Source organism: Somniosus microcephalus, chromosome 12, assembly GCF_052327205.1.
Source record: "Somniosus microcephalus isolate GS21.2 chromosome 12, FLI_Smic_1.0, whole genome shotgun sequence".
Classification (NCBI taxonomy): Eukaryota; Metazoa; Chordata; class Chondrichthyes; order Squaliformes; family Somniosidae; genus Somniosus; species Somniosus microcephalus.
In genome coordinates, this window is record NC_140998.1 from 49,447,529 (window position 1) to 49,474,745 (window position 27,217).

Genomic DNA, 27,217 nt, shown 5'->3' on the forward strand with positions numbered 1-27,217 from the left:
CAATCACCTGATGCTGCACAGGACAGAGGGCATCAGCACCCAACCACATTGCTGCCCAGGAGGCCAGGGATGGCCTCACCATGGCCACATTTACTTCACTTGACACTGTACACCCTGGCTGTCACATGATGCGCCAGGTTGGCACAACCCCACACCAACACCATAAAGCATCCCTACAATGCCCAAGCTATTCCTTTCACACTCATGACCATTGCGGAGGGTACCGTTATGTCTCACCATTCACTGCAACTCACTAAGCCACTTCCAAAGGTTCACACAAATCTTTCCAAGAATGCAAAGTGTTGAAAATAAATTCAATGTTTGACACCACATTAGCAGAAACTTTACATGAACATTGGCTAAAACACCCAAGTGCCTACCCTTGTGTGTTGTTAGTTGGTATGATTGCACTAGGATGAGGGTGAGTGTGAGGGGTAGATAATGAGATGGGGATGTGATACTGTAGATAGAGAGGGGTGGGTGGAGGTCCAAGGTAAGTTGGTGTGAGTAAGGATGTGCAGGAGTAGGATAGGGAAGGCAGAGCGATGGGAATGTGATGAGGTTGAGTGTGGCTTTGTACTAATGTTTCGTGATCTGCTGAGATCATTGAAACATTTGCGGCACTGCACCCAGGTCCTCCTGACCACATCCCTGCTTGTGCCCTCCTCTGCAATGTGCAACCAGGCTGTGTTGATCTCCTAGGGAGATCTCTTCTGTCCATGGGAAGGGAAGAGGACCTCCCTGCATGCTGTGACTCCCTCCATAAGCATATGGAGGGAGTCATGGGAGAGCCTGGGTGCAGCCTTGTGCCTTTGTGCAGTCATTGTCAGTGTCTGCAGCACCTCAATGCTGTAGAACACTGACAGCACAAATGTCAAAATAAATTTGGACCTGGTTCCTTTAAGGAAACTGGCTGTTGACACGTCATCAAATGACATCACCAGACTCACTTCCTCTAATTGGCAGGGAAACATACTGGGCGGGCTTAACAAGCCCCATCAAGGGAAATTCATTTCACAGAGCAGGATGGAGCCAGCAGCAGGGTCGAGACCCGCCACTGAAGTCGTCCCTAATGAGTGCTGCTGATCTATTAAAGGAACCATGAGTGAACAATCCTCCTCCTGACCTTATGGCGGAGAAGTTATTGATGAAGCAGCTGAAGATAGTTGGGCCCAGGAAAAGTATTCCAATGAACTAGAATGAGCCATTTTGAAAACAAAAAGGCTCCAAATGTTTCTGGAGGAGCATGTTTCTGGACCTCCCCTCCGAATGCTTGGTCAGTAGGTCAGTGGGAGGGGAATGTGAAGGTGCAGCATTTGAGAGGAGTGCATACAACTTTGTACCCTTGCCACAGACTCCATCCCCTTCCCCGGCTATTGTATCAGGTTGAACCAGCCTGTTTGCAATCTCAGTGTCCGATTGGGCTCTGAGCTGAGCTTCCAACTCTATATCCTCTCCATCACAAAGACCATTTACTTCCATCTCCAGAACGTTGGCTGCCCATCTGCTGCTGAAAATATCATCCATGCCTTTGTCACCTCCAGAATTGAATGCCCAGTGCTCTCCTGTATTCCATGCTCCGTAAGCTTCAGTTCAGCTAAAGCTCTGCTGCTCATATTTTATTTTTCATCAGGTTCCACTCACCCACCACCCCTGATCTTGCTGACCTACATTGCCTCCCAGTCACCCAATGCCTCCAACTTAAAATTCTCATCCTCGTGTTCAAATCCCTTCATAGCCTTCTACCTCCTTATCTCTGTAACCTTCTCCAGTCCAACAACTCCCTCAGCATTCTCTGTTTCCAACTCTGGCCTCGTGTGGATCCCCCATCCCTTTACTCTACCGTTGACGGTTATGCCTTCATCCATCTAGACCCCACGCTCTGGAATTATCTCCCCAAACCCTTCTGCCTCTCCACCTCCCTCACTTCCTTTAAGGTCCTCCTTAAAGCCCACCCCTTTAACCAAGCCCCACCCCTGCCCCATATCTCCTTATTTGGCTGGGACTCCATGTTTGTCTGATTATACTTCTGTGAAATGCCTCGGGTTTTTTTTAAATTATGTTATCGCGCTATATAAATTGCTGTGGTCCCTGGTGCAACTGGTGGTCATTTCGCATTCGCGCGCAGTCTTGCGCTTACGAGAGAATGCAGTGCCCAGTTAGTGCCTCTCCTCAGATACAAGTACAACCACGTCCCAACCAGAACCAGTGCAGGGAGCAAACCTCAGGCTGCATCTGGCACAGACGGGAGACACAGCTTATCTCATCCATTCCAACAAGTGGGAAGGGAGGGAAAAGGTTGGGACGGGGGCTAACTCAACTTCATCATTGTCAAGTTTGGAGAAAAACGCACCATCTTTTTTTGTTTGATTTGCGAAGGAGCATGCGTTCGATAAATTAGATCGTATTTCCAGTAAATGCAAAGTTTCTCTTTAACCTGCTCAGATATTTGCACCCATCCACGCCCAGGAGGAGCTGGGCCATCCCACAGGTTGGGGGGTTTGGCAGCTGGTGCAGTGGAGGTAGCAGAGGAGGAGGAGGGGTGGAAGAGCCGCCGCTTTGGGAAGAGTCCCCGGGCTTGCCATGCCTCCCTCCCACCTTACACACACCCCCCACCTCAGTAAGCGGTGTTGTAGCGACAGGGGAGGTGCGTCAGGAGCAGCGTGCAGTGCGCAGACGCGGCGGCTGGAAGCTGCCAGTGCCAGCGATGTACCAGCAGCGACGACAGCCCCAGCCCCAGCCTGGGCGCGACTATGAGCCCAGTCCCACCAAACACTGACCATCTGCTTGGACTCGCTGCGAGCAGTCGCCGCCTAACAACATCTTCCAAAAACTCTGCAAACCCAGGATGCCCGGTGGAAAAAGAGGGCTGGTGGCACCGCAGAATACTTTTTTGGAAAATATTGTCCGGCGATCCAGCGGTAAGCGAACACTTGCAGCGATGCGCTAGAGCACTTTATAGGATTAGATATTGATTGGTGGGACGATAGTCTTTATTCTCTATGCAGAGTCTTTTTTGTCTCTTTTACTTAACCCCCTTTCATTGTTCGAGTTGCAGTTAGATTGATTTATTATATCCGAATAGATCTTTGAAGGTGATAAGATAACGCAGATCTATATAAAATTATGTTGAGGACAATTCATTTGGATTTAGTTTTCGACCTGTCTTCATTTTGTTACTCTGACATACTTCGGAAACAATTGTTTCACAAATACATCAAATCAAACGAATGGAAATACTGAAGGATTGCTAAGCATGAATGAAAAGTCATTTATTGGAACACTTGTTATTAGATCTTGTTGCGAAAAGCGATGTGAAACTTTTTTTTTAATGGCTAAGCCGTCTGCGAACATGTACAGCTCCTTCTGATCTGCATCGCCATTCTTACTGGCAGGTCCCCAACCTGCTGGATCGCGTTTATTTTTAGTTTTAATTCAGCCACCAAGCGAGACGAGCACAGAGCAACAGTGGGTGTCAAAATAAAGCGTCTGACAGTAAGTGAGTGGTACGGGGAAGGCACAAAGATGTTAAAGCCGAATGCTTGGAGGGCAACTTGTTTTGGGGAAACTGCGCGCAGTTGTTGTCTTCGGCGCTGCTGCAAAGCGAGGCCAGGTGACAGATAACTCCCAGCAACTTGCGGCGCTCCATCAGAACTGGCCAAAGGCTTTGGCGAAGTAAGGTTATTTCAGGACAGTTTCACCTGCAGCGTTCCTGTAAATCTGAAACTGATATTGGAATAGACATTTAGAACGCGCAATAGTTCCAAACATTGAATACATGAAAATGCTTTTTTGGTTTGTGGAAAGGATAATGTGGGAGCTGGTACAAACTCTGCCTTTACTAATGGGATATAATCATTCCCCGTGCCTAACACACAGTCCTTTACAAATAACACTCAGTCTAAAACATTCCAATCCACACATCATGTACAGTATTCCTAAATATACAACGTAAGGTAAACTACAACCGCCAGCCTAAAAGAGAAACTACATTTTATCGGTTACAGCATTTAAAGCACGCTCTCTCTCTCTCACACACACACATCTATATATATATATATATAAATAATAATATATATTGCTATAGACGTAATCTGTAACGCACTTTAGTTGGAGAAATATAGAAATGAAACGTCTTCAAATTGTATAACTTCAAATCCCGCGCTATATATTAAACGTTTCACTGTATTTGAAGGGCTGGGGGGAATGTTAAGGGACATTTGCTTCAGTTGGGTGTTTATATATAGCTTATATACAAATTCTATCTGTTTGGTACAGTATGTCTCTATCTGTTATCAGTATGTTATCACTGGCAGCCTACCTTGTTATCAGGGGGGCCGTTGAAAAATGCTGTGATCTGTAGGAATCTTGAGTGAAGGTGAGAGTTAAGAGTTTCTCACCTGCTCTATTCGCTAATCATTCAATTCGAAGTCAGCGCTGGACAGAAATCATCTCACAACCCCACCAACTCAGTGGTATTTTTCTTGCCGTTACGGGTCGCTGTTTCTCCTCACGCCGAGGCAGCTACCCCAGTCCCACCATCAAGCCCTTTAACTAGACCCCCGCTCCGCACACACACACACACACTCGCCAAAGCTTGTGGAGAAACCTAGCTGCAACTAACTTCTGAGAGAGCGATTTCCAAGAAGACGTCAAGCAGTTTGACTGATGCCGCACGTCAATAGCTGGCCGCGGATCATCTCTTAAAAGCAACATTTTCCTAATGAGCGCGGCTGATCTATTAAAGTGACAGAAGTCGCTTACAATAAAACCTGTTCTTTTAAATCTGCCCATGCATCAGTGGAGAAATAAGAACAGAGGAAATCAAAAGGGCTCTTGAAGGAATGTCCAACAATCCGCTGGGCCAAAATAAACCGCTGTGCCCAAGGACTGCTTTAGAATTTACAACCAGATTAATTGTGCATTTTTGCATCTTAGTCTATCGCTTGAAAATTAATGGCACCGAATTCGTTTCATAATTTATACAAAATACAACGTGAATTTCGATTTATTGAAACAAAAACAGCCAAACAGAAAACCTAAGGAATTGATAGAGCGACAAAAACAATCACGCAGTATTCTTGATGAAAGTTATGACATTAGAAAATTAGAGATCGTTAATTGTGCATGGGATACCATTTAGAAACCTGGGGATGGCATTTATTTCCCATGAATGGGTTGGTTGGCAATGTTGCTGATTCACAGTCAGTACTATATGTTCCCATAGCTCCTCATCGCCTATATATCCTGTTTAGATCACTGGTCAGCAATTACAAATAAAATTATAAAATTGGATGTATTTTTTTTCTATCTAATGGGAGCTACATTGACGTGCAGGTAGCAGAATGTTTCCGATGACTTTAAAGTGAAACTATTCTCCATCTGCTTTCACTTGGGGTGTCATCTCCGTGAAATCTGACGTGTTTTGTGCAACTGATAACATTATGTGTGGTGTAAACTGCAAATGAGCATCTTTTATAGATGTAATTTTCTTTTAAAATGTATAGTTTTTTAAATCATATATAAAAATCCAAATCTGAATGTTTAGAATTGACTTACAACTTTAAACAGTACAAAGATGACAAGAATAAATAGTTGCTGGTTAGGGTACTTTGGGAGCAGTTACAACAGGTGGAGTAGAGTCATAACGGCACAGAAAGAGGCCATTCGGCCCATCGAGTCCCTGCCGCTTTCTGTAGAGCAATCCAGTCAGTCCTATTCCCCCGCTCTATCCCCGTAGCCCTGCAAGTTTATTTTCCCCAAGTGCCTATCCAGTCTCCCCTTCAAAACAATGTCTCCGCTTCCACCATTATCATCGGCAGCGTATTCCAGGTCATCACCACTAAGTTTTTCCTCACATTCCCCCTGTATCTCTTGCCCAAAACCTTAAATCTGTGTCCCCCAGTCCTTGTACCATCAAATAGTGGGAACAGCCTTTCCACTTCTAGCCTATCCAAACCCGTCATAATCTTGTACACCTCTATCAAATCACCCCTCAACCTCCTTTGCTCTAATGAAAACAAATCCAGCTTCTCCAACCTGTCCTTGTAACTAAGATCCCCCATCCCCGGAAACATTCTGGTAAATCTCCTCTGCACCCTCTCAAGGGCCTTTACATCCTTCCTAAAGTGTGGTGACCAGAACTGGACGCAATACTCCAGTGTGCTTTATAAAGGTTCAGCATAACTTCTCTACTTTTGTACTCAATACCTCGATTTATGAAGCCCAAGATCTCATATGCTTTGTTAACCACTCATTAAATATGTCCTGCCACCGTCAGGGACCTATGCACATTAACTCCCAGGTCCTTCTCTCCCTGCACACTCTTTAAATCGGTGCCATTAAGTGTATATTGCCTCTCCCTGTTCCTTCTGCCAAAATGCATCACCTCACACTTCTCTGTATGAAATTCCATCTGCCACTTGTCTGCCCATTCTGCTAGCCTTTCTATGTCCTGTTGCAGTCGATTGATATCATTCTCACTGTTTGCCACACCCCCAAGTTTGGTGTCATTGGCAAATTTATAAATTCTACTCTGTATTCCAATATCCAGGTCATTTATATATATATCAAAAAAGCAGTGGTCCCAGTGGGAAACACCTCTGTCTACCATCCTCCAGTCTAAAAAACAGCCATTTACCCCAACTCACAGTTTTCTGTCCTTAAGCCAATTCCTTACCAAGCTGCCACTGACCCACCTATTCCATGAGCCTCAATTTTGTTAACCAGCCTTCTATGTGGTACTTTGTCAAACGCCTTCCTAAAATCCATGTAGACAACATCTATTGCATTCCCTTCATCAATCCTCTCTGTTACTTCATTAAAAAATTCAATTAGATTAGTCAAACACGATCTTCCTTTTACAAACCTGTGTTGGTTCTCCTTAATTAGCTTAAACCTCTCCAAATGCCCGTTAATTTTTTCCATTACAGTTTTTCCTGTCAGTCTTTGGTTCCATTTTACCCTGGCTAGAACCTTTTGCATCCCATTGAAGTTAGCTCTATTCCAATTTAGAAGTTCCACTCTAGATTGTTCCTTGCTCCTCTCCATTACTAATCTAAACCTTATGATACGATGATCACTCGTACCCAAGTGTTCTCCCACAAACACTTGGTCGACCTGGCCCACCTCATTCCCCAGCACCAGATCCAGCAATGCCGCCTTCCTAGTTGGGCCAAGAACATATTGGTCAAGGAAATTCTCCTGAACACATTTCAGAAGTTCCTCCCCCACCTTTCCCTTTACTCTAACATTATCCCAATCGATATTTGGGTAATTAAAGTCCCCAAATATCACCACTCTATAGCTCTTGCATATCTCTGCAATTTCCCTGCAGATTTGCTCCTCTACCTCCCTCTCACTATTTGGAGGCCTCAAGAATACCCCCAATATCGTGATCATACCCTTTTTGCTCCTCAACTCTAACCAAATAGTTCCTGTCCTTGTCCCCTCAAGAACATCCTCCCTTTCCAACACTACAATGTCTTCCTTAATCAGGACTGCCACCCCACCTCCCTTTTTTCCTTCCCTATCTTTACTGAACACCTTGTACCCTTGAATATTAAGTGCCCAGTCCTCACCGTTTTTAAGCCATGTTTCCGTTAATGCCACAACATCATTTTGCCACACAGCTAATTGTGATTGTAGCTCACCAACCTTATTCACCACACTTTGTGCATTTATATATATGCATTTGAAACCCATTTTTGAATTTTTTGTAGTCTTTCATATCTCTAGGAGGGGAAGGGTGAAGATGGGCAAAAAAATTGTTGTTAAACATATTTCTAAAAGTACTATCCCATTGTTTGTAATTCTTATCGCCAAAGAAGAAATCAAAATTTTGGCGCATTGAATCAGCTGCCCGTTATAAGAACATAAGAAATAGGAGCAGGAGTAGGCTATTCAGCCCTTCGAGCCTGCTCTGCCATTCAATATGATCATAGCTGATCTTCTACCTCAACTCCACCTTCCCCCACTATCCCCAGATCCCTTGGTTCCCTTAATATCCAAAAATCTATCGATCTCTTTCTTGAATATAATCAATGACTAAGCTTTCACAGCCCTCTGGGATGGAGAATGCCAAAGATTCACAACCCTTTGAGTGAAGAAATTTCACCTCATCTCAGTCCTAAATGGCTGACCCCTTATTCTGAGACTGTGATCCCTAGTTCTAGACTCCCCAGCCAGGGGAAACGTTCTCCCTGCATCTACCCTGTCAAGCCCCTTAAGAATTTTATATGTTTCAATGAGATCACCGCTCATTCTTCTAAATTCTAGGGAATATAGGCCTAGTCTACTCAATCTCTCCTCATAGGACAATTTCCCCATCCCAGGAATCAGTCTGGTGAACCTTTGGTGCACTCCCTCTAAGGCAAGTATATCCTTCCTTAGGTAAGGAGACCAAAACTGTACACCGTGCTCCAGGTGTGGTCTCACCTATATAATTGCAGTAAGACTTCTTTACTCTTATCCACTCTCATGATGGCCTAGTTTGTGGAGGTTGCAGCAGACCACCATGAATTGGGACACCCGCTTTGGCGAGTGTTGGAAAGCTCCTTCCGAGTGGTCAAGGCAGTGGAGCCATTGCTTCAGAACCCCGATCGTCTGCTCGATGAGGTTCCTCGTGGCAGCATGGCTGTCATTATATGATTGCTGGCCATGAGTGGTGGGGTTGCGGAGGGGTGTCATCAGCCAGGTGCAGAGTGCATATCCCTTGTCGCCGAGCAGCCACTCTCGGGTTTGACGTGGTGGCTGGAAGATTACTGGCACAGTGGACTGGCACAGTGGATGAAAGCATCATGACTGCTGCCAGCATACCGGGCATTCACCATCATTATGTGCTGAGCGTGGTCATACATCAACTGTGCATTAAGATAGTGGTAGCCTTTGCGGTTACAGTACATTTCAGCATTGATATGTGACACCTGCACAGCTATGTGTGTACAATTGATGATACCCTGCACCATGGGGAAGCCCGATATCCTGGCAAAGCCACGTGTGCAGTCCTTCTGCTTCTCTCTGTTCAGAAAGAAGACAATGAAGTCCCTTCTCCTGGTGTACAGAGCTTCTGTGACCTCCTGGATGCAGCGATGGATGGTAATATGTTAGCTATGTCGCCTGCTCCAGCCTGGAAGGATCCACTAGTGAAAAGATTCAGGGCCTCGGTCACTTTGGGGGCCACTGGCAGAGCCGTCATCGCCCTGCTCTGAGGCTGCAGCTCTAGTTCCAAGAGGTGGCAGATTTCTGTGACCACTTCCTTTTCGAAGTGGAGCCTCAGAATACACTGCTCCTGGCTTAGGTGCACGTAGGAGAAGTGCTCACTGAAGACCCTAGGTGAGCAAGGCCTCCTGCTGAGAGCTCTCCTCTCCCTCCTTATCCTCCCTCTGTGACTTGCTTGTTTTTGCTGCCTCTGCTCTATCTACCTGTCATGCTTAAATACTTAATTGGAGGAAGGCAAATTTCAGTGGGTTGAGAATGGATCTGGCCTAGGTAAATTGGAATCAAAGATTGGCAGGCAAAACTGTAATTGAACAATAAAAAGAAAGACTTGCATTTATATCGCGCCTTTCACGACACTGGACGTCTCAAAGCGCTTTACAGCCAATGAAGTACTTTAGAAATGGAGTCACTGTTGTAATGTGGGAAATGCGGCAGCCAATTTGCAAACAGCAAGCTCCCACAAACAGCAATGTGATAATGACCAGATAATCTGTTTTTATGTTGGTTGAGGGATAAATATTGGCCAGGACGCCAGGAATAACTCCACTGCTCTTCTTCGAAATAGTGCCATGGGATCTTTTACGTCCACCTGAGAGAGCAGACAGGGCCTCAGTTTGACATCTCATCCAAAAGACGGCACCTCTGACAGTGCAGCATTCTCTCAGCACTGCACTGGAGTGTCAGCCTAGATTTATGTGTTCAAGTCCCTGGAGTGGGACTTGAACCCACAACCTTCTGACTCAGAGGCGTCTGTGCTACCAACTGAGCCACAGCTGATACTTAAAGGGCTGTCTTTATAGAGGAGATTGTTCGGGTACAGTCGAGGTACATTCCCATGAGGGGGAAAGGTAGGGCAACCAAAGCCAGAGCTCCCTGGGTGACGAAAGAGGTAGAGAGTAAGATGAAGTACAAAAAGAGCACATATGACAGATGTCAGGTTGAGAATACAAGTGAGAACCAGGATGAATATAGAAAGTCCAGAGGGGAAGTGAAAAAGAAAATAAGAGGGGAAAAGAGAGAATATGCGAATAGATTGGCAGCTAACATAAAAGGGAGCTCAAAAGTCTTCTATAGGCATATAAATAGTAAACAGATAATAAGAGGAGGGGTGGGGCCGATAAGGGACCAAAAAGGAGACCTATGCATGGAGGCAGAGGGCATGGCTAAGGTACTAAATGAGTACTTTGCATTTTCTGTTTTTATTTCAGATTTCCAGCATCCGCAGTATTTTGCTTTTGTACTTTGCCTCTGTTCACCATGGAAGGAGATGCTGCCAAAGTCATAGTGAAAGAGGAGGTAGTGGAGATACTGGATGAGATAAAAAATGATAAAGAGGAGGTAGTAGAAAGGCTACTTAAAGTAGATAAGTCACCAGGATCGGATGGGATGCATCCTCGGATGCTGAGGGAAGTTAAGGAGGAAATCGCGGTAGTACTGACCATAATCTTCCAATCCTCCTTAGATATGGGGCTGGTGCCAGAGAACTGGAGAATTGCAAATGTTGCACCCTTGTTCAAAAAATGGTGTAAGGATAAACCCAGCAAACAGAGGTCAGTCAGTTTAACCTCGGTTGTGGGGAAGATTTTAGAAATGGTAATCAGGGATAAAATTAATAGTCACTTGGACAAGTGTGGATTAATTAAGGAAAGCCAGCATGGATTTGTTAAAGGCAAATCATGTTTAACTAACTTGGCCGAGTTTTTGGATAAGGTAACAGAGAGGGTTGATGAAGGCAATGTGGTTGACGTGGTGTACATGGACTTCCAAAAGGCATTTCATAAAATGCCACATAATAGGCTTGGCAGCAAAGTTGATGCTCATGGTATAAAAGGGACAGTGGCAGCATGAATACGAAATTGGCTAAGTGACACGAAACAGAGTGTCGTGGTGAACGGTTGTTTTTCAGACTGGAGGAAGGTATACAGTGGTATTCCCCAGGGGTTGGTACTAGGACCACTGCTTTTCTTGATATATATTAATGACTTGGACTTGGGTGTACAGGGCACAATTTCAAAATTTGCAGATGACACAAAACTTGCAAGTATAGTGAACAGTGAGGAGGATAATGATATGAAAGGATATTTACTAGTCCTAGCCTCTTTGGGGCTATCCCGGATCAGGTGTATTTCTCAGATGCTCACTTTCAACTAAAGTTTGAGGTAGCCGAATCCTAAAGACACTTAACTGGGTCTAAAGGTCCGGGCTATTTCTCTCTAAAGGAAAGGAGCAACCCGAGAATGTTACCATCCTCCAGATAGCACTTCTAATAAGTTTAGCCAGACTGTAATGTACCGGATATTATGAGGGTCTGGAGATCTCCTTCAGAAATGTACCTCTCCACCAAAGAGTGTACAGAGATTGGGTTCGTGAGTTATTGATACAGAAGACTTATGTGAGACAATTCTAAAAATATATAGCGATTTATTAAAAGAACCGACATAAAATTTACAGTTGGTTAATCAGTCAATCGCAATGTTAACAGTTCTAAAAAGAGAAAAAATACAATCTTTTTAATAGAGAATCTTACTTTTAAATCTTAACTTCACTACAGTATTACCATTCTTAAAATTTTCTATACAGGATATCCATCAATATCAAATTATCTTTGATCCCCGAGGTACAAAGAGTGGAAGACCACAGAGCTGCCTCTGTAGTCGAGAATCGCTTTGCCCGATTAAAGCAATTCTGATATCCCATTTGAGACTTCAATATTTATACCCTTTTTCAGTTGTATCCCATAAGGTTTCTGCTGATCAAAGTTAATTATCACTATTCATCTTTCTGCTGACTTCTGCAATTCTTTACTGCTACATCGGCAATAGTTATTGGGAGTTTTTACCATATAGGTGTGAAGGCAGATGTCCCTTATTTCATGTGTCATCTTTACAAGGTTTAATTTAGATCACTTATCCAGGGTTGACCATTGTTCTGTTCCCAAAAGGTCAGCCACTCGGCGCCACCCATCCTTCTGTTTCAATAAGGTTATTTATTCAGGGTCAACAACTTGTCCTGTTTCAATAGCCAGAATTCTTTCATAGCTATTTCATAGTTAGGTTTCTAAATTTCCAAACCCAGTTTGTCATGTTTTAAAGAATTTATTAGGTAGAGTTCCATATAAAGGTACTCTTCAGGGTCAACCACCGTCTTATCTCAACAAGACCAGAATTCTTTCATAAGATAGTGTATTTTTCTAAAAAGGCTATATAGTATATATTTCGAAAAGGTCAACTACCTGTTAACAGACAGTTAATTGGCAATAATCCCCTTCCCGCCTCGAGGAGGCAGCTCCCAGCACAGGTTGGATACCTGCCTCCTGGGACATTGGCACGGAGGCGGGTTGGGGGCGGGATGGGTTCCTGCCCCCCGATTCTGCAATTTTCCCACCACTCCTGCCTCCAAACCCGCCTCCACGGGGCTTGGAAATTCGAGCCCATAGAGTACAAAAGCAAGGAAGTTATGAACCTTTATAAAACACTGGTTAGGCCTCAGCTGGAGTATTATGTCCAATTGTGGGCACTGCACTTCAGATGTGAAGGCCTTAGAGAGGGTGCAGAAAAGGTTGACGAGAATGATTCCAGGGATGAGGGGCTTCAGTTATGTGGATAGACTGGAGAAGCTGGGGTTGTTCTCCTTAGAGCAGAAATGGTTGAGAGGAGATTTGATAGAGGTGTTCAAAATCATGAGGGGTCTAGACAGAGTAGATAGAGAGAAGCTGTTCCCATTGGCGGAAGGGTCGAGAACCAGGGGACACAGATTTAAAGTGATTGGCAGAAGAACCACAAGGCAACATGAGGAAAAACTTTTTTATGCAGCGAGTGGTTAGGATCTGGAATGCACTGCCTGAAAGGGCGGTGGAGACAGACTCAATCATCGCTTTCAAAAGGGAATTGGATAAGTACGTGAAGAAAAAAAATTGCAGGGCTACGGGGAAAGGGTGAGGGTGTGGGACTAGCTGAGAGCTGGTATGGGCTCGATGGGCCGAATGGCCTCCTTCTGTAACCATTCTATGATTCTATGCTGCAGCATGAGGGGGCCTGCAAGTAGAGCCCCCATGACTGGGAGCAAGTGGTGTAGCCAGAGGCCTTCCTATAAGAACCAATGCCTTTCCAATGTGTAGCAGACTTCCCCATCTTTTTAAATGTCTTACACCAAGGTAGTGCTGAAATAAACTGTGCAGGAACCAGTACAAAACCAAGAAGCAACTTACCCCTAAGTTGCACTGTGTCCCTTTAAGTAGCACTGGTGGGCGGTCCACCGTGCTGCTGAATGCACGTTCAGCTGTGCGTGCTTAGGAGAGGGCGTACAGTGGAGCAGTGACATCCAAAATGGCAGGTCGTGCAGAAAATCAGTGCTACACGCTGATTGACGTCATGATCTGTCTCATTTGAATTCTTCCGCCACATGCAGGCAACCACTGCGCTATCACCCTGCTCAAGATGGCAGCCAGTGCGGCCCATGCCGGAAATCGGCGGAAGCTTGGCGAGCGCCACTTTTTTCAAACCAGCCTTAACAGCTGGCGCTAAGCACAGGAGTTTCGCGGTCAATGTATTTCTTTAATGTCTCTGCCATTTTCTTATTCCCCATGAAAAGTTCTCCCGTCTCAGCCTGTAAGGGTCCCATGTTTACTTTCGCTAATCTCTTCCTTTTTACATACCTATAGAAGCTTTTACAGTCTGTTTTTATGTTTTTTTCTAGTTTACTCTCATATTCTCTTTTCTTTCTCTTTATCAATTTCTTGGTTATCCTTTACTGAATTCTAAAAACCTCCCAATCCTTAGGCTTACTACTCTTTTTGGCAAAGTTATAAGCCTCTTTTTTAAATTTAGTACTATCTCTCATAATTTCACCTATTAGCCATGGTTTGACCAATTTTCCTGTGGGATTTTTATTCCTTAAGGGAATGTATATTTATTGCAAATTATGAATTATTTTTTAAATGTTTGCCATTGCTTATGTACCATCATATTTTTAAAATCTAGCTTCCCAATCTACCTTAGCCATCTCACCCCTCAGACCTTCGTAGTTTGCTTTGTTCAGAATTAAGACCCTGGTTTCAGATTTAACTAAATCACTCTCAAACTCAATATGAAATTCTATCATATTATGATCACTCTTTCCTAGAGGCTCCTTTACTACAATGCTGTTAATTGTCTCATTGCACAATATTGGATCTAAAATAACTTGTTCCCTAGTTGGTTCCTCAACATACTGATCTAGCAAACTATCTTGAATGCATTCCATGAACTCGTCCTGGGTAATGGCTATTAGATCAAACCCATTTATTTCTATCTGTGCAATTCATTTATCTATTTTGTTGTGAATGTTTCGCACATTCAAATATAATGCCTTTAGCTTTAACTTTTTTTCAATTTTTCCCAGATGTCATCTTAGTCACTAATACCCTATTACCTTTGTTAAACTCTCAGTCCCTTCCTGACCCACTGCTTATTTTTACCCGAATCGCTACTCTGCTCCACAGTCTTGACATTTCTCTTATTGATATTGAATTTACTCTTTCCTGAAACTTCCCACTCCCCCTGCCAACCCCGATTCATTAGTTTAAAGCTCTAGTTATTTGATTCACCAAGGCACTGGTCCCACCCCGGTTTAAGTGGAGCCTGCCCCAATGGAATTGCTCCCTCTTTCCTCAGTACTGGTGCCAGTGCCCCATGAAGTAAAACCCCTGCCTCCCACACCACTCTTTGATCCACGCATTTAACCTTCTAATCTGTTTGTCCCTATGCTAATTTGTGCATGTCTCAGGTAACAATCCAGAGGTTATTACCTGTGAGGTTCTGCATTTTACGTTCGACCCTAACTCCTCAAACTCTCTCAGCAGAACCTCATTCCTAGTTCTAACTATGTTATTTGTTCCTACATGGACCATGGCAGCTGGATCCTCCTCCTCCTACTCCAAGTTCTTCTCCAGCTGTGAGGAGACATCCTTTACCCAGGCAACACAGCCTTCGGAATTCCCGGTCGCGGCTGCAGAGAACAGTATCCTCCTGACTATACTGTCCCCTACCACTACAACATTCTTTTTCACTCCCCCCATTTGAATGGCCTCCTTTACCATGGTGCCACGGTCAGTTTGCCCATCCATGCTGCAGACTTTTCCCTCATCCACACAGGCAGAAAGAACCTCATACCTGTTGGACAAGGGCAAAGGCCGAGGCTCCTCCAGCACTGCACCTGGGGTCACTTTAGCTGTCTGACTCGCAGCCACACCATCTTGTCGCTGGCCACTAACCAGACCTGTACCAGTACCTAACCTAAGGGGTGTGACTGCCTCCTGGATCAATGTCCAGGTAACTCTCCCCCTCCTTGATGCCCCACAATGTCTGCACCTCGGACTTCAGCTCAATAATTCTGAGCTGAAGTTCCTCGAGATGTAACACTTACTGCAGACATAGTCATCCAGGGCAGTGATGCTCTCCACAAACTCTCACATGCTGCAGTTGCAGCACATCTCCTGCACTGCAATCCGTATCTAACCTTGTTTTATTTATTTAATGAATTAAAGTTTATGTATTAATCAACTTAGCTTTTAGTTTTTTTAACTAATTGCTTGATCTAGTTTAGGTTATAGGTAGATTAAATTAAATATTTACCTGTAATACGAGCCACTACAAGTATTGTAGGCAAAAAGCAGCACCTCCTGCCCCTCTGCACCAAATTCCCAACATTAACACTCTGTTTATGCACTCCGTTTATGATCCTCTCTGTGCCAGCAGATACTGTTTACTTTTATACACCTTTGAGCCACACCCAAGTGCTGACTCGGCTTCCTGCTTACAGTAGTTTGTCCCTATTCAGGCAATCATTACAGCTGATTGACTGTTAACTGTTAGCTGCCACTGACAGGCAGTTTCTTTTACAGTTTTTAAAGTTCTAAGTTAAAGTTAAATTCAAAATCTTAAACTAAGGCCAGAATTTTCTGGGGTCCGTGCGGGCGGTAATGGAGGCGGGTCGGGTGGGAAAGTTGATATTTTTGGGAGCGGGTCAGGAACCCGCTGTCATCCTGTCCCCACGCGCCTTTCCCTTGGGCGCGTTTGCCGGTGCGGCAGCAACCCAACCAGCAGAGTCGGGCGACCTAATTGAAATCATGGGTTCTAACGAAAGGTCATCGACCTGAAACGTTAACTCTGTTTCACTCTTCACAGATGCTGCCTGACCTGTTGAGTATCTCCAGCATTTTCTGTTTTTATTTCAGATTTCCAGCATCTGCAGTATTTTCTTTTTGTGTCATTATAACCTTGTTTTCAGACAGTTAAGAGCCTTTTTCCCCCTAAATTTTAAATTTACCTGCATGGCCATGGGACCCACGCTGCTCAGGAACCACATCTGTCAACCTGAGGCGGAAGTTGAGTGCCATTGATCCAACTGATTAATTGACAGCATGAAATTTACTATAAAAGCTCCTACCTGACAGCTGATCACTTTCCTCAGGCAGATGCTGTTGCTGACTGCATTCCCAGCACAGTTTGAGCTATCTGCAGGCTGCAAGTCTTTCCAGCAAAGTCTCCATCCAGTGCCACCTCACTGGAAGAACCTCTCTCACCATTGACAGAATGCTTCTGTCATCTTTACTTCAGCTGCCAGCTATTCCATCAACATGGGTGCCGTTTATACTGTCTCACCTTGGCCCTCAGAATCTGACTACAATTAGCCCCAACACCAGCAGCACCAGGCACACCAGCAGCACCAACAACAACACCGCCAACCTTCTCCGCCATCACCTGATGCTGCACAGGACAGAGGGCATCAGCACCCGAGTACATTGCTGCCCGGGAGGCCAGGAATGGCCTCACCATGGCCACATTTACTTAACTTGACGCTGTACACCCTGGCTGCCACATGAGGCACCAGGTTAGCACCACCCCACACCAACACCATAAAGCATCCCTACAATGACCAAGTCATTCCTTTCACACTCACCACCATTGCTGGAGGTACCGTTACGTCTCACCATTCACTGCAACTCGCTAAGCCAATTCCAAAGGTGCACACAAATGTGTTCAAGATGGGAAAGTAGTGAAAATAAAGATTTTTTATGTTTGACAGTACATTAACTAAAACTTTACCTAACCATTGGATAAAACATCCAAATGGCTACCCTTGTGAATCTACCTGTGTGTCATCTTTCTCTTCTGTGTGCTTTTACGAGGTACTAGCCCTGTGGCTTCAGCAGAGGTAGAGGTAGCCTGCTCACTTCCCTGCTGCCAAGGAGCTGGAGAGCACCTTGCAGCACATCAGTGGGGCCACGAGGACCCATGTCTACACTGACATTCCTCCTAGATAGGAGGTGTATGAGCCTCTGTCATCTATTCTCCATAGATAGCCATCTATTCTCCATAGAGACCATGTGCTCCTATGAGTGGTGCATTAGCTGCTCCATGTAGGTGGCCATCCTATCCAAGGCTCGCCTGCGACACGGTGGTGCTCATGTTGGAGATGGACTCCTCCATTCTCTGAACATTTGCAGACATTGCGCTCGCAAAACCTGTCAGAGCCTCCTGCACTACTTCCTGCAGCTCCAGGATTGCACTCTTTCTGGGTGGCCCCCGAGGCTCAGCGTCTGCATGCAGCCGAGTAGAGCTGGGAGCGTCCTGCGCCCTCCGGCGAGGACTCTCCACTGCTGACCCTGTCTCCACCATCTGCTGTTGCTCACTTGTGAGTTGTGAGACACCAGGTGACAGCACTACTCTATCTTGTGTGGGACTCACCCAGGTGTGCGTATCTGCACTAGTGCTGGTTGTGCTTATGTCTGGTGATGGTGCACCCTCAGAAGCTGGAGGCTCCTCTGAGGAGTAGTCTTCCTCTTCCTCCTGGACAGTAGGGGGGGGGGAAGGGGCATATTGATGGACCTGTGGGAGAGTAAAGAAATGAGTTAGATATCTCATATGAGGAATGGCTACAGATACCATTATGCACATGATGACCATTCACTGGCTGCTGACATCAGTCCCCATATGAGTGATTGATGTATGCCATGTAGCTGTATCATATGTAATTTTGTCACCAGATTGCTGAGATGTCCCGCTCTCTCCATCTCCCACCTCCAGCTGCTCGGCAACTCCAGATATTTCTAAAGCAGCCTCCTCTGCTGTTGTAAGGGTTGCTAATGATGGAGGGCCACCGCCGGTTCTCCCCCTCTCTCCCTTATTTTGGCCTCTCTTTAGCTGCAAGGAGGGAAAGAAGAGAAGGTTGAGTGAGAGTGATGGGATGAGTGTAAGGAATGGATGGGTTAGATCTTTAGAGGGAGACTATGATGGAGTTGGGTGCCAAAGCCAAGTGGCCTCCTTGTGTGTTGCTAGTTGGTATGATTGCATTAGGATGAGGGTTAGTGTGAGGGGTGGCTAGTGAGATAGGAATATGATAATGTAGATAGATAGAGAGGGATGGGTGGACTTGCAAGGTATGTTGGTGTGAGGATGTACAGGAGTAGGGTTGGGAAGGCAGAGTGATGGAGATGTGATGAGAGGCACAGCAGGATGAAGTTGAGTGTGGCTTTGTACTCACCTTTCCTGACCAAATCCCTGCTGGTGACCTCCTCTGCAATCTCCAACCAGGCTATTTTGGTCTCCTGAGGAGGTCTCTTCCACCCATTGGAAGGGAAAGGACTTCCCTGCATGCTCTGACTCTCTCCATATGGAGGGAGTCATTGGAGAACCTGGGTGCAGGCCTGTGCCTCTGTGCAGTCATTGTCAAAGTGTTTGCAGCACTCCAATGCTGTAGTGGACTGACAGCACTATGTTACATTAACCTTCAAATCTAATGTGGTCATGGCCCCTTTAAAGATCCCAGCTGAAAATGTGTCATGAATGATGTCACCAGATACGCACCAGGTAACGTGCAAGGTGGGCTTAATAGGCCCTATTAATGTAAAGTCGTTCTGTGGAGCGGGATGGAGCCAACAACGGGGTAACAACCCGCCATGGTCACCACCCACACCCCACCCACCAAGGTAAAGACATTTCCGGCCTAACCTTCAGTTTGAACCCTGCTCACACACAACTTACCAGAGAGTTTCCCCCTCACCAAATATCTAGCTTTTACACTCTGTTAATGCTGCACTCCATTTCTGACCAACTCTATGGGCTGGATTTTGATACTGGAGGCGTGTAGGAGGCGTGACTACAACTTTTGGGGTTGTAGTCCCGCCTCCATCGAGTTGTGGCCAACCCACGCGATTTTCACTTGATTGACCTTGTTGAGCCCGCCCAGTGGGCTCAGCAGGCCAATTAAGGGCCACCCGGCAACAGGTGACGTCACAGATTGACATTTCATCTGTCAAGAGCTTTTGACAGATGAAATATCAGCGTTTGACAGCTCTTTGAAACAAACACTGACAATCTGTACTCTAAGTTAATTCCTTCCTCTCAGGCTGATTTAGAGATCTCTCCAGAACAGAAAGCTGAATGCTGCAACTTTTGACAGCTCGCGGTCATTCTGCTTTCTGTGCCGGTGAGATGAGGGGCTCCCGAGACCTGAAGGAAGGAAGCCTGTAAAGGGAAGTAAAGGTAAGTAAATCTTATTTAAACACTTTACACAGACCAAACACACTTACCTCTGCACTCATCACTCACCTGAACACTGGACATCTCGAACCCTCCAAGCCCTTCAGCCCGACGGTCCGCCTCGCTAACTTGGCGTGGTTTGGAGCCGTCGGGAATCCCACGCTTCAGGGATAAAAATAAGGATTAGGCTAAAAACTGTCTGTTAACTACTTGTTAACAGGCATTTAATTGGCACTAATCCCCTTCCCGCCTCGGGGAGATGGGTCCCAGCACAGGTCAGGTATCTGCCTCCTTTGAAACTGGCATGGAGGCGGGTTGGGGGCGGGATGGGTTTGTGCCCCCCCCCCCCGATTTCGAGATTTTAACCCCCCACATGCCTCCAATCCCGCCTCCATGGCCCAATGAAAATCCTGCCCTATGCGTCCACTCTGTGCTTCAGCAAATATACACCTCGCACGTTATACACCCAGCCCGATTTTCCTTTCCATTGATGCATGATGGGCAGCTAATCGGCTCTGCCCATTTTGCATTTCCCCACCAAAATTGAATTTTATTCTCTTTGTTTCTGAATGGAGGCAATCATCATAATTCTATTACTTTAATGAAGGAAATATTTTTGTGTTGAAATTGTGTGAACAGTGTGTACAGTAATGTTCCTCTATACTATGCATGCCAAAGGTTTTCTTGCTGGTTGACCTCTGTTTAGGATCAAACATTGTGCTGTGTTACCATTGGCAGTAATGCAGCACTTAATGTTAATTACTGCAGGTCCAAATTATCCACATACAGTTTAGCTGTAACAGATCAGTGCACACTGACTAAAGCACTAATTAACCCAATTACTAAGGATCACATCAGACAAAAAGAAGCCAAAACAACATTTTCTACATTTGATATCCTTGAATTCCCTGTACTGTATTAGTCTCAGTTGAAGTAGATTTAAATACTGCTACTAGGCGCTGAATATCTCATCACATTTGTAAAATCAAAAAGTCTTATGTGAGCAGAGTGTTTGTTTTGGAGTTTTAGATCAGCTAAAATATAAAAGGAGCAGAAAGATGGCAATCTCCTTTTCAAATGATTTACAAGGCATAAACCAACTATTTGGTCTTCGAAAGCATCATGTCTTCCTTGGCTTTGTCCCAGTAGAGATGCACTAATCGTTCACTGCTGTCTTATTCTGAATGCCAACCTAGAATTATCCTCCCAGATGGCACTGAATTTGCTTTAGGTTTGAAGGTAATTGGAACGATTGATTGTTATGCAAGGTACATCCCAGGTACTTGGGAGAATTGCTCAGTTCACAATGTTCAACTGTATCTGGGATCTATGGAGGTATTGATCATGCAGTCAGCCACTTCCTCAAGGCAGGAGAGCAACAGAGCTTCTACCCCATTCTTCGGTTTCTATGAATTTTGCTGCTATGGCCTGGAGTTTCCACTCGATTGCGATGGTTTTTTCGGTGCAATTCCCCTGATATCGGTGTAACCGGCACAAAAGATCGCGGGATTTTAAGCGCAAATCGCGTTCAGCACAACTCGGTTTTTCCACAATCTTTTGCGCTAGTTTTAAAAACATCGTGCTGGAAGCAGGCCCCGCCCACAAAACTGGCCACGCCCCCAGGGTGAATTAATCACCATTGAAGGTTTCCGCTAATTGAGCTCGTTTGCAGGTCTTCGAGGAGGCTCCAAAAATTAAGCTCGAACTTATGGGCGCCAGGACACTAATAGGTATGTTTTGAACTAATGAATTCACTACTGTACCCCAATCCAACTAGAAAATAGTTTTGTATGTTTTTTCAGAATCATGTTCAGTAATTTAAAATCAGGTGGCGGATTGACACTGTGATTTAAAATGCTAGTTTTTATGTCAAACCTATTTTCAGCTTTAATCAAACTTTACCAAGTTACCACTCTTAAATATATCAAGGAATATCTCTTAAAGCAGCATTTTAGAAAAAAGTTGTTTTAAAATGCTGGTTCATGGCAGATTTTGTGTTCGGCAATATGCAAATGAGTTTGAGCAGAAACTCGGGGGGACAAAACACTTTTCAAAACTGGCTCAATTTTGGGCGCAATTTGTGCCAGAATCACCCATCGCGCCCAAAACAGAAACTCTACCCCAGCGTGCACACATGTTGACCTGTGAAGATTCTCCCACAATCAACTAAAATGTATATTTCTCAACTATGTAGGTATGTGCAATGTCCAAAATATTATCTTGCAGGCAACAAATAGCATATAACTTAGCAGATAACTTTTTCACCTTGAGTCAATCTGAGCTGCCTCGCATGTTTGGAAAAGATGACTCCCCATCGCTGGTTCTTGGATGACCATTACAATGGGTCATACCAAGCCACAGACCTACTGTAGCGACAGCATTGGCATGTACGTGCACTCTCTTGGGTGTTTGAATAAATGAAGCTGTGCTTTGCAACAAGCACTACAAAAAATACACAGAGCTGTTTTGGTGTGTTGGCTGTTGATCAGGGTCAGCACTGCAAAGCCTGCAATTGTAGCTTCCTCCCACCACCCCAAAATTCAGGGACCCCCGTCAGACCTTAAATTTAAAGGTAGCTGCAGCCAGAAATCCTGTGATATTTCAAATCTCACAATAGTTAAATCCTTAAAATGATCATCTGAATATGTTCCACCTCTTCCCTCACCTTTGTGCCAATGAATTTCAACAGAATGGTGGCATAGTGGTTAGCACTGTTGCCTCACAGCGCCAGGGACCCGGGTTCGAATCCGGCCTCGGGTGACTGTGTGGAGTTTGCACATTCTCCCCGTGTTTGCGTGGGTTTTCTCCGGGTGCTCTGGTTTCCTCCCACAGTCCAAAGATGTGCGGGTTAGGTTGATTGGCTATGATAAATTGACCCTTAGTGTTAGGGGGATTAAATACGTGGGGTTACGGGGATAGGGTGGGATATGTGTTGGTGTAGGGGTTACGGGGATCGGGTGGGATATGTGTCGGTGCAGGCTCGATGGGCTGAAATGGCCTCTATCTGCACTGTGGGGTTTCTGTGATTTCTGTGTGCAGCTTTTGATTTCTTCTGTAAAGTGTCCCTGCCAGTGCTTACACATGCATCGCTAGCCTAAATCTACCCAAATCTCCTCCAACTCGCTCAACCTGCAGCATCAACATTTTCAATACTGTGTTTGAATTTAAAGGTAAGATCTGCTTTCAGCTTTTTTTTCTATTTCAAAGTTGGATCTCTGGAGTCTTCTGGCCAGTCAAGTGATGCCTACAGGCCTGGTCTCCCCCAGTTAATTTTTTTGCTGTAGATTTTTCCCAACATTTGATAGTAATTCATAATGGGAGATATGAGAAAGGGGATAAAGGGAGTGAGGGTTCACATCAACACTTTAGGGGGCGATTTTGTGAATGGGGTGCTTTTGGAGGCGGGACTGCACCTTGTCAATTTTTAGTCTCACCTCCATCGAGTTGTGGCCAACCCATGCCATTTTCCCTTGATTGACCTTGTTAAGCCCGCCTAGCGGACTTAGCAGGCCAATTAAGGGAAAGCCGGTTACAGAGCACGTCAACGTATGACGTTTCATCTTTGACAGCTCTGTGAAGCTGTCAAACAGTGACATTCTCTGTAGTTTGATGAGGTCTTGCATACAAGACCTCATCAACCTTCTTTCTTTTACAGAAATGAGATAGTTTTTGCATCTGAGAATGCAACGGCCATCTCTCATCTGCAATATGGAGGTGCGAGACTCTCCGCATAGAAACCGACTGAAGCCTGCAGGAAGAAACAAAGGTAAGTACATTTTTAAAAACACTTTGCACTTACCTCAGATACTCACCTCTACACTCTTGCTCCCATCACTTAACTTCACACCACACTTCTGCACCCCACCGACCCCTGCAGACCCAGTACTCGCCTTGCTGAGCTGGTGTGTTTTGGAGCCTTCGGGAAGCCCGCACTTGCGGGCAAAATGGGAATAATCCTATTTTCTGCCTGTTAACTACCTGTTAACAGGCAGTTAATAGGCTTTAATCCCTTCCTGCCTCCAAGGAGACGGGACCCGGCACAAGACGGCTACCCACCTCCTGGCAAGATGCCATGGAGGCGGGTTAGACACCTGCCCCCGAATTCTGCCATTTTCCCGGCAGACCCGCCTCCATACCCGCCTCCCCAGGGCTGGCAAAATCACCCCCTTAGTTTCCAAAACATTGTTAGTATGTGCATCTCACCCTACCCAGGGTAAAATGCACTTTCACATTTTCACTGCTTGCCAATGAGATGCTTGCATTAGTTTTCCAATGAAAGGCATTTCTGCAAAATATTTGAAATTACCAGTAATAGGTTAACTTACATAGAATTTACTGCACAGAAACAGGCCATTCCACCCAACAGGTCAGTGCTGGAGTTTATGCTTCACACAAACCTCCTTCCACCTTGTTTCATCTCACCCTATCAACATCTCCTTCTATTCCTTTCAACCTCATGTACTTAAGCTAGCTTCCCCTTAAATGCATCTATGCTATTTGTCTCAACATAGAAATATAGAAGATAGGAGCAGGAGTAGGCCATTCAGCCCCTCGAGCCTGTTCCGCCATTTAATGAGATCATGGCTGATCATCCAAATTCAGTACCCTGTCCCTGCTTTCTCCCCATATTCCTTGATCCCTTTAGCCTTAAGAAATATATCTAACTCCTTCTTGAATATATTTTATAAGTTGGTCTCAACTGCCTTCTGTGGTAGAGATTCCACAGGTTCACCACTCTCCGGGTGAAGAAATTCCTCCTCATCTCAGTCCTAAATGGCTTACCCCTTATCCTTAGACTGTGACCCTTGGTTCTGGACTCCCCCGCCATCGGGAACATCCTTCCTGCATCTAGTCTGTCCAGTCCTGTTAGAATTTTATAAGTTTCAATGAGATCCCCTCTCATTCTTCTAAACTTTAGCGAATATAAGCCTAATCGACTCAATCTCTCTTTGTACGTCATTCCTGCCATCCCAGGTATCAGTCTGGTGAATCTTTGCTGCACTCCCTCCATGGCAAGAACATCCTTCCTCAGATAAGGTGACCAAAACTGCACACAATACTCAAGGTATGGTCTCACCAAGGCCCTGTACAGCTGCAGCAAGACATCCTTGCTCCTGTACTCGAATCTTCTCGCTATGAAGGCCAACATACCATTTGCCTTCTTAACCGCCTGCTGCACCTGCATGCTTACCATCAGCAACTGGTGCACAAGGACACCCAGGTCTCGTTGCACTTTCCCTTTTCCCAATCTATTGCCGTTCAGATAATAATCTGTCTTCCTGTTTTTGCCACCAAAGTGGATAACCTCGCATTTATCCACATTACACTGCATCTGCCATGCATCTGCCCAATCACCCAACCTGTCCAAATCATACTGGAGTTTCTCTGCATCCTCCTCACAGCACACACGCCGACCCAGCTTTGTGTCATCTGCAAACTTTGAGATATTAGATCTAGTTCCCTCGTCTAGATCATTAATATATATTGTGAACAGCTGGGGTCCTAGCACTGATCCCTGCGGTACCCCACTAGTCACTGCCTGCCACTCGGAAAAAGACCCGTTCATTCCAACTCTTTGCTTCCTGTCTGCCAACCAGTTCTCTATCCAAGTCAGTACCTTACCCCCAATCCCATGTGCTTTAACTTTGCATGCCAATCTCTTATGCAGGACCTTATCGAAAGCCTTCTGAAAGTCCAAATACACCACATCCACTGGTTCTCCCTTATCTATTCTACCAGTTACATCATCAAAAAATTCCAGTAGAATAGTCAAGCATGATTTACCTTTTGTAAATCCATGTTGACTTTGTCCGATCCTGTCACTGTTTTCCAAGTGCTCTGCTATTACATCTTTTATAATGGACTCTAGTATTTTCCCCATGACTGATGTCAGGCTTACCGGTCTATACCAGTTTTCTCTCTACCACCTTTTTTAAATAGTGCGGTTACATTAGCTACCCTCCAATCCATGGGAACTATTCCAGAGTCTATAGAATTTTGGAAGATGACCAGCAATGCATCTACTATTTCTAGGGCCACTTCCTTAAGTACCCTAGGATGTAAATTATCAGGCCCTGGGGATTTATCGGCCTTCAATCCCGTCAATTTCCCTAACACCATTTCCCTACAAATACTGATTTCATTCAGTTCCTCCCTCTCATTAGACCCTATGTTCCCCGACATCTCTGGAAGGTTATTTGTGTCCTCCTTTGTGAAGACAGAACCAAAGTATGTATTTAATTGGTCTGCCATTTCTTTGTTCCCCATTATAAATTCCCCTGATTCTGACTGCAAGGGACCTATGCTTGACTTCACCAATCTTTTTCTCTTCACATATCTATAGAAGCTTTTACAATCAGTTTTTATGTTCCCTGCAAGCTTACTCTCATATTCTATTTCCCCCCTCCTTAATTAATCCCTTTGTCCTCCTTTGCTGAATCCTGAGCTACTCAATTTGGTAGCAGGTTCCACATTCTAACCAATTTCTGAGTAAAGAGGTTTCTCCTGAATTCACTATTGGATTTATCGGTGACTGTCTTATGTTTATGGCCCCTAGTTTTGGAGTCCCCCACAAGTGGAAACATCTTCTCTACATCTACCCTAATAAACGCCTTCATAATTTTAAAGACCTCTATCCGGTCATCTCTCAGCCTTTTTTTTTTGGAGAAAAGAGCCCCAGCCTGTTCAGTCTTTCCTGATAGTTATAACCTCTCAGCTCTGTCATCATCCTTGTAAATCTTTATTGCACCTTCACCAGCAGCTTTATATCATTTTTGTACTATGGAGACCAGAACTGAGCACAGGGAGGCGATTTTCTGACGCTGGAGGAGGCGGGTTTGGAGTTGGGAAAGGCGGGAAAATTCGAATTACTGAGGTCAGGTGAGAAACCCGACTCCAACCCCGCCTCCATGGGATTTCGCCAGTGCCGGTTTTGGTGGTTGGGAAACGCTCCCGCCTCCAGCTGGCCATAGCGTTAATTAACTATTGCAAATGCTTGTTAAGGGCCTCTCGAATCTTATTTTGAGAGGCCCTCTTGAATTTACCATATTTCGGCGTGCTTCATGCAACTTCTGAACCACGCCAGTTAAAGCTGGTGGGTTGACTCGTGGGTGGCCTCCTCACTGCTGCAGGTCTAACAAGACATCGTTTATTGCAGCAAGGCTTACTTGCAGTTGCCAGACCTTGGCGTTAAAAGGTCTCTGAGCACTTTTAGAAGGCCTTCCAAAGTCGGAGGTGCTACAGGTTGACTCCATCAACTGTGGGACCTCCTGTGAAGAACCTCGCCCCGCTTACAATGAGCGCTTCCCCAGAGGAGGCATCTGCAAGCAGAATGGGAAACATTCATTTCCTTTCACCTTGGACCTCAGATGAGGATGAGGATGATGAGGAGGAGGAGGCTGAGGAGGAGGGGGATGATCTGGAGGAGGAGGAGCAGGAGGAGGAGCAGGAGGAGGTCAGAGCGCCGGTGTTTCGACCAG

The 27,217-nt window shown here is 45.2% G+C and overlaps 1 protein-coding gene across 1 annotated transcript in view; it reads left to right on the forward strand.

The window, feature by feature from the left end:
* The first annotated feature begins 2,718 nt into the window (after positions 1–2,718).
* Positions 2,719–27,217, forward strand: part of kcnh5b (potassium voltage-gated channel, subfamily H (eag-related), member 5b) — a 553,929-nt gene continuing 529,430 nt past the window's right edge. Inside the window, exon 1 of the mRNA XM_086002823.1 lies at positions 2,719–2,921. Within this exon, the coding sequence (XP_085858949.1) occupies positions 2,849–2,921 (73 nt within the window). The 5' untranslated portion in view covers positions 2,719–2,848. The remainder of the gene's footprint in view (positions 2,922–27,217) is intronic.